Source organism: Coregonus lavaretus (assembly GCF_964263955.1).
Source record: "Coregonus lavaretus genome assembly, contig: HAP1_SCAFFOLD_5033, whole genome shotgun sequence".
Lineage (NCBI taxonomy): Eukaryota > Metazoa > Chordata > Actinopteri > Salmoniformes > Salmonidae > Coregonus > Coregonus lavaretus.
In genome coordinates, this window is record NW_028156627.1 from 21,306 (window position 1) to 29,611 (window position 8,306).

Genomic DNA, 8,306 nt, shown 5'->3' on the forward strand with positions numbered 1-8,306 from the left:
CAGTGCTCCTCCTGCTCCTCCTTGCACAAAGGCAGAGGTAACAGTCCTGCTGCTGGGTTGTTGCCCTCCTACGGCCTCCTCCACGTCTCCTGATGTACTGGCCTGTCCCCTGGTAGCGCCTCCATGCTCTGGACACTACGCTGACAGACACAGCAAACCTTCTTGCCACAGCTCGCATTGATGTGCCATCCTGGATGAGCTGCACTACCTGAGCCACTTGTGTGGGTTGTAGACTCCGTCTCATGCTACCACTAGAGTGAAAGCACCGCCAGCATTCAAAAGTGACCAAAACATCAGTCAGGAAGCATAGGAACTGAGAAGTGGTCTGTGGTCACCACCTGCAAAACCAGTCCTTTATTGGGGGTGTCTTGCTAATTGCCTATAATTTCCACCTGTTGTCTATTCCATTTGCACAACAGCATGTGAAATGTATTGTCAATCAGTGTTGCTTCCTAAGTGGACAGTTTGATTTCACAGAAGTGTGATTGACTTGGAGTTACATTGTGTTGTTTAAGTGTTCCCTTTATTTTTTTGAGCAGTGTATGTGTTGTCAGGGCGATAGAGTCATCTCATCTCCATGTCACCCAGGCATACAAAGAAACACTCCTTGGATCACTCAGTAGAGCTGACAGCAGCCAGCCAATCACTTTAACCTTTTATCCTATTGTCACAACACATTGAAATGCCATCTCATATACCGTACGGATCATAATCTATTCACATATCACCAGCTCTCAAAGTCTCACAAATGTGCCAAGGAACCGCATCAGGTGTGCCTAATTCATTATGTGAAAACCCCTTTCTACTCATAGTTCCTCTGTAACAGGAATATTACTGGAGAGAAAATGTGAGTTTCCCAAGTAAAGACGAGAGTGTGAAAAAATATGTTGATGGGTCCTACACCGGCTAATTAGAGCAGGGCTTCATGAGTTGAAGGGCAATTTCAATTTAGCAGATGAAGATGAGAGGATGAGGGGTTGACACGGGTGAGACTTCCAAGATCTTAATTACTGCACTGTTTCTCTGTCGTGCTGCCTCAGGGGGATGTGGGGGTGGGGAGGGGTGAGGAGAGGGAGGTAGTGGATCTCTTTGGCAAGCCCAGTATTCTTAGCTGGGGCCAAGTTCAGTTGGCTCCGCCCAAAAGCTCTTCCCAGGTCAACTCTTTCCCTTTCAGTAACCCAGACACTCGCATAATGCATTTTGCTCAGGAGGAACCCACTAAGCCCCAGGGATGGACACACACAGGTACACACACACATACAAACACACACACGCACGCATGCATGCACACACACACACACAGTCACACACACACAGGCATACACACAAGCACACACTCTCTCTCTTTCTCTCTCCCTCTCTCTTTTATTCCCTACACTACACTGCTCATTGAAAATAATCATTTTTGATAACCATTGAGGAATTCTATCAAATAGGGTAAAAGCTGCCTCAGCAACCTCATTGCCAATTACTCTATTTGACCTGAGTTCTACATCAGTAGAATCACTTGAAAGTTGTGGAGTTTTAATACATTTAAATGTGGACTTGGAATAGTACTTTTTGTGTTCATTTGCACTTGGGTGTGTGTGTGAGTCTACTATTCCTGGTCACGGCTGGATGGGGGGGGGGGGGGGGGGGGGTGCACAAGAAACCAGGGTTATGAGTTAATAGGCTATCTAGGTCTTATAAAGGTCATCTATAGAGGTCATCTATAGAGATCATCTATAGAAGTGAAGACTTCTTCCTCAAGGAAAAAGTCTAAGTGTAGCTACTGCTTGTATTCCCTCTAGACAGCTGGGCTAATCACAGCACACTCATAACATTATCAGCATTACAACAACACAGCAATAACACACACACATGACTTATACAGTACTGAAGAGAGAATGATGCACTGCTTCAGATGTACAATGAAACACACTGCTTTTAGAGAGTGAATATTGTTGTGTCAAACACAGACTGGCATACAGCAAGTAATGGAAATCTAGTCACTTAAATTTTCAATTGATATGCCTGTCATATCGAGGTCTGTCTCTAGACACTTCTACACTTGGCAGAATTAATTAAGTCTTTATGCCTGACACATTGAGGGAGGGAGAGTTTGTAACCATACTAAGGGACTAATTAAAGCAGTATGCTGTTGTAAAAGGGGTTATGATAATGTGTTTCAGTGGTTATTACTGGGAGTTGTGAATGTAATCAACCTGTTACTGGAGCAGAACTGCATGACTAACCCTATGATGTTACTTAGCCTGTCTGTTTTCTGGAATTAGACAAAAGGAAACATTCTATCAGAGCAGTTAAGAAACATATCTGACACCAAATGTATTTTGGAAACCTTGGATATTCATACACTACCTTTGATTGCATTGGACCGTCACTTTCCCCCTTCCTGTCTAACTTTATTCTCTTAACCCTCTCCTCCATTTTCTCTCTCTCTTTTCCCCTTATCCTCCTCCCTCTCTCCATATCCTGCAGTGGGATGCTATAAATGAGATGGATGAGTATTTCAGTCCCATCCACACGTACCAGGTGTGTAACGTGATGAGTCCCAGTCAGAACAATTGGTTGAGGACAGGCTGGATCCCTCGTGACGGAGCCAGGAGGATCTACATCGAGGTCAAGTTCACCCTCCGGGACTGTAACAGCATGCCTGGAGTCCTGGGAACCTGCAAGGTATAAGGGATCGGAGAGAGTGGTTGGGAAGGTGGGGTGAGGGAGGACGGGAGGGAGAAAGAGAGATAAAGCTAAGTACGTGTTTTGCTTCAAAGATCAACACAGACTATTGATAACTCTGTCTCTGATCATTTCTTTGTGTGTTATGATGAGCAGGAGACATTTAACCTGTACTACTATGACTCGGACCGAGCTGTAGGCACAGCCATCAGAGAGACCCAGTTCACCAAGATCGATACCATTGCTGCTGATGAGAGCTTCACTGGAGTGGACCTAGGAGTCAGGAGACTCAAACTCAACACAGAGGTATGCTAACTTATTTGAAAATGCCTTGCATGTTTTGAGTGAGCAGTGTTCCAGCGCTGTGCTTGTCCTGCACGAAGGTGTCCATGGTGCTGAAAAGGGTTCCTTTCACAGTGCCACACTTGACTTTGCTCCAATTCCACATTTACTGAAACATTTTGAGATGGATCTTTGTGATGTAATGTCCTTTGTCTCCTCCCAGGTGCGAGGTGTGGGCCCCCTCACTAGACGAGGCTTCTACCTGGCCTTCCAGGACATTGGGGCGTGCATCGCCCTGACCTCAGTCAGGGTGTACTACAAGCGCTGCTCGGGCGTGGGCCGCAACCTGGCGGTGTTCACTGACGTGGTGACGGGCGCTGACTCCTCCTCCCTGGTTGAGGTCAGGGGTCAGTGTGTGGACCACGCCGAAGAGAGAGACACGCCCAAGATGTACTGCAGCGCTGAGGGGGAGTGGCTGGTGCCCATCGGGAGGTGTGTATGCAGTGCGGGGTTCGAGGAGCACAGGGAGTCCTGCGTCGGTGAGTCACTCTCTGAATTAAGGATGTGGTTGCCTCTCTTGTTTTACATTATGTTACTGTCCTGCAGTTCTTTATCTTACTTTACTTTACCTTTGCCCAATCTGTGTGTTTATGGTCAATGTTCAGCCTTGGACATTTTCTGTGTGTTTTGTGTGGTTAAAGTTCATTCAACCCCATAATAACTAGTCCAGCTATGGTTAGGTTGAATAGCTCATAGTCCTGAATCATTTTTAAACTTTTAAGATGATAAGCTGTGGTGAGTCACAAAAGATTTATTTTGTTTATTTTCTCTGATGGACTGACTTAATTTAGGGACCTGTGCATATTTAAGGTTGCCAGGGTTACGGTAATTCAAAACTATTAATCACAGGCGCTGGATAATTAAAAGCTAAAAGCGTTCCGTCAGCTAAATGAGCCAAACGAGGTGAACGAGGCACGGAACACTGGTTCACCTGTCTCGTTTCACACACACATACACCACCGTTCAAAGGTTTGGGGTCACTTAGAAATGTCCTTGTTTTCGAAAAGAAAAGCAATTTTTTTGTCCATTAAATAACATAAAATTGATCAAAAATACAGTGTAGACATTGTTAATGTTGTAAATGGCTATTGTAGCTGGAAACAGCTGATTTTTAATGGAATATCTACATAGGCGTACAGAGGCCCATTATCAGCAACCATCAGTCCTGTGTTCCAATGGCTTGGTTTTCTAATCCACGTTTATCATTTTAAAAGGCTAATTGATCATTAGAAAACCCTTTTGCAATTATGTTAGCACAGCTGAAAACTGTTGTGCTGATTAAAGAAGCAATAAAACTGGCCTTCTTGAGACTAGTTGAGTATCTGGAGCATCAGCAATTGTGGGTTCGATTACAGGCTCAAACTGGCCAGAAACAAATAACTTTCTTCTGAAACTCATCAGTCTATTCTTGTTCTGAGAAATGAAGGCTATTCCATGCGAGAAATTGCCAAGAAACTGAAGATCTCACACAACGATGTGTACTACTCCCTTCACAGAACAGCGCAAACTGGCTTTAACCAGAATAGAAAGAGGAGTGGGAGGCCCCGGTGCACAACTGAGCAAGAGGACAAATACATTAGAGTGTCTAGTTTGAGAAACAGGTGCCTCACAGGTCCTCAACTGACAGCTTCATTAAATAGTACCCGCAAAACACCAGTCTCAACGTCAACAGTGATGAGGCGACTTCGGGATGCTGACCTTCTAGGCAGAGTTGCAAAGAAAAAGCCATATCTCAGACTGACCAATAAAAATAAAAGATTAAGATGGGAAGTCTGAGATACGGCTTTTTCTTTGCAAGTCTGCCTAGAAGGTCTGCATCCCAGAGTCGCCTCTTCACTGTTGACGTTGAGACTGGTGTTTTGCGGGTCTCAACTAGTCTCAATAAGGCTAGTTTTATTGCTTCTTTAATCAGCACAACAGTTTTCAGCTGTGCTTACATAATTGCAAAAGGGTTTTCTAATGATCAATTAGCCTTTTAAAATGATCAACTTGGATTAGCAAGCACAGCGTGCCATTGGAACACAGGACTGATGGTTGCTGATAATGGGCCTCTGTACGCCTATGTAGATATTCCATTAGAAATCAGCCGTTTCCAGCTACAATAGCCATTTACAACATTAACAATGTCTACACTGTATTTCTGATCAATTTGATGTTATTTTAATGGACAAAAAAATTGCTTTTCTTTCGAAAACAAGGACCCCAAACCTTTGAACGGTAGTATACACACACACACACACACACACACGCACACGTCACCGCTCATCTACGTACCTGTTTATCTGTTTACTGCCTGAAGGAAACACACTCTCCTGGGAGCAAGGCATTGACGGCTCCTGGCAAACATACACACGGAGAGATGAAGGTAAATTATGTGTATATGTTTGTGTGTGTTGCGGCGGGGGGAGATACTCACACTTTCCATTAGCACTCAGATCAATATGTATGCAAACACACACAAGCTATGTGGGAGAAAAGAAGTCGACAAGATAGTTTTTTAGTTTTGTTATGTTTTAGATGCTTATCTCAGGAATCTCTCCATTTGTCTATAGTCAAGACATAAACATACAGTATAGCACTATCATCCTAGTGCTTTGTAGTAGCAGTAGTATCTGTAGTAGAGAGCTGACGTGTGCGTGTGTGTGTGTAGAGGACTCGTCTCTCTGTGACCAAACTGGGTCACTGTGCTAATTCACCTCTCTCCAGTCACGCACATCCCAGGACATGAGACGAAACGAGTCGTTGCCACGCAAATAGCCCTGAGCACGAGAGCGAGAAACCGAGAGAGAGAAAGAGAGAGAGAGATGGGTTAAGTGGTTAAGCAGTATGTATGCAAGAGAAAATGATTGACTGTGTGTGTGTGTGGTTAAAAAAAAAGTGGTTCTTCCCTAACAAAGGCTCACTAGAGCTCTGGGTTTCACTGTAAGCATGAGATCATCTATCTGAAGGATTGCATGATGTCGCATTAAAAGTGTCACAGAAAGGAAAGAGGGGAAATAGAAAAGGGTGAAGAGAAAGATAGAGGGAGAAGAAAGAGGAGAATGGGAGAGGAGAGAAGAGACAGATCCCTCTCTTTGATATAGGAGACTGGTCGACAGCTCTCTTGTCACGCTTAAAGTGACATTCAAAATAGAGCATGTCACTACAGTGTGTGTGTGTATGTGTGTGTATGTGTGTGTGTGTGTGTGTGTGTGTGTGTGTGTGTGTGTGTGTGTGTGTGTGTGTGTGTGTGTGTGTGTGTGTGTGTGTGTGTGTGTGTGTAAGCCCACCCCAGGGCTTTTGACTGCCAGAGGAGAATGGAGTAAAATGGCCCATACAGAGAGATAGAGATACGGCGAAAGCGACCGAGGACACACTGATATGGGCACACACACTTAGCCTGATCACATTCACTCAAGTCAACCAGCCTATCTGACCTTGTTACATAGAAAGAGGTGGGTGGAGACACACACACACACACATAGACACACATATATATATATATATATATATATATATATATATATATATATATATAGAGAGAGAGAGAGAGAGAGAGAGAGAGAGAGAGAGAGAGAGAGAGAGAGAGAGAGAGAGAGAGAGAGAGAGAGAGAGAGATCATTATCCTCCAAACCACCCATCTCAGTGGTTTAGCTCACTGCAATAGTAAACACAATGTCAGAGTGTTTGTGTTTAACGCCGAAAGGTAAGGGCTAAGGTTTGGGATAGGCTTAAAACAAAATCTCAAAAACTACTTTCTATCCAGCGGCAGAGGCCAGAGGCAAATGCTTACGCCCATCCACCATCCCCGTCCACAACGCCCTAGCAAAACCGAAACCTACTTGGCGGTGACAGCGCTCACTGTTGCTCCTAGTGGCCGGTTTCCACGTCATCTCCCGACGTCCTCAGACATGGACGGACGTCTAATACTGACTTATATCACGGGTGACCTGGCTGCAGAAAACGGTGGAATGGTGGAAAAATTGTGGAAAAATAAATGTCTGCAACAATGGTATGATAATTTCAAAGACAAACAAACACATTTTCATATATTTTAAGTGAGTATAATTGGTGAGGTCTAAATACCGTTCCTGCTTTAAATGACGTTCAGCTTATAAAGGCTTTATAAAGCCTTCATTATGCCTTCATAGGCACTACATAAATGTGTTGCAAAGCATCTATAACAGTATGTCATGCTTTATAAAGGGTTCATAAATGTGGCATAACTGTGTGACATAATGTCAAATGTAACATAACCAGGGACGGCTTGTTCAATAGGGCGATATGGGCGACGCACTGCCAAACGGGAAAAGGAAGGGATTTTTTTTCTAATCAATTATATCACGGCAACAGTAGTTATCAGAGTTCACGTCTGATCTGCCAGCCACTAAATGTCCAATCAGGCTAAAGTCGTGCTTCAAATGGCCCCGCCCGTTTTTGGGGCGATTTCAGTCAAGTTGAAAATCGCCCAGAAGTCTCTCATAGCCTGTCATGTAAAATCTATTTTTTTCAAATTTCAAAGCTTTCAATACATTCTCTATGGGTGTCTGTGGGCTTGCACTTACGCGCTTTCGTCATACGTGACGTCACCATGAACGTAACTAAGAAAATGGCGGCTAGCAGCGTCTATGTTGCGACCTGCAGTGTGGCGTTATTTTATGTTTTTAATTTGTAGACTTAGTTTACAAACATTCTGCCAACCATGGATTTCCAGTGGTTGGTTTTGGACTGATCTTGTTGATCGTGTACATACCCGCTACGAACGGACTAAATAATGAAAACGCTGCTGGCAGCGGAATCCCAATACAGCTGGGAGACTTGGCTGGATGACAGAGTCCCGGACAGAGAAGTGGAGCGGGCCGGCTTCACCCTGGTCAGAGCGGACCGCGATCCTGGTAAGAGAGCGACTCTGTACCCCGACATTGAACTGCTTTCTGTGTCATTGCGACGTTACTATCTGCCCCGTGAGTTCCCCCAATTCAATCAATCAATCAATTTTATTTTATATAGCCCTTCTTACATCAGCTAATATCTCGAAGTGCTGTACAGAAACCCAGCCTAAAACCCCAAACAGCTAGTAATGCAGGTGTAGAAGCACGGTGGCTAGGAAAAACTCCCTAGAAAGGCAAAACCTAGGAAGAAACCTAGAGAGGAACCAGGCTATGAGGGGTGGCCAGTCCTCTTCTGGCTGTGCCGGGTGGAGATTATAACAGAACCATGCCAAGATGTTCAAAAATGTTCATAAGTGACAAGCATGGTCAAATAATAATCAGGAATAAATCTCAGTTGGCTTTTCATAGCCGATCATT

At 44.3% G+C, this 8,306-nt stretch overlaps 1 protein-coding gene across 1 annotated transcript; it reads left to right on the plus strand.

The window, feature by feature from the left end:
• Positions 1-2,478: 2,478 nt before the first annotated feature.
• LOC311126138 (ephrin type-A receptor 8-like) lies at positions 2,479-3,497 on the plus strand (the record flags this gene model as incomplete). The annotated part of the gene is made up of 3 exons (XM_084200158.1): positions 2,479-2,676; positions 2,833-2,982; positions 3,182-3,497. Coding segments are annotated over 3 exons (664 nt in total), but the record flags the coding sequence as incomplete, so codon positions are not given.
• Between the last annotated feature and the right edge of the window lie 4,809 nt (positions 3,498-8,306).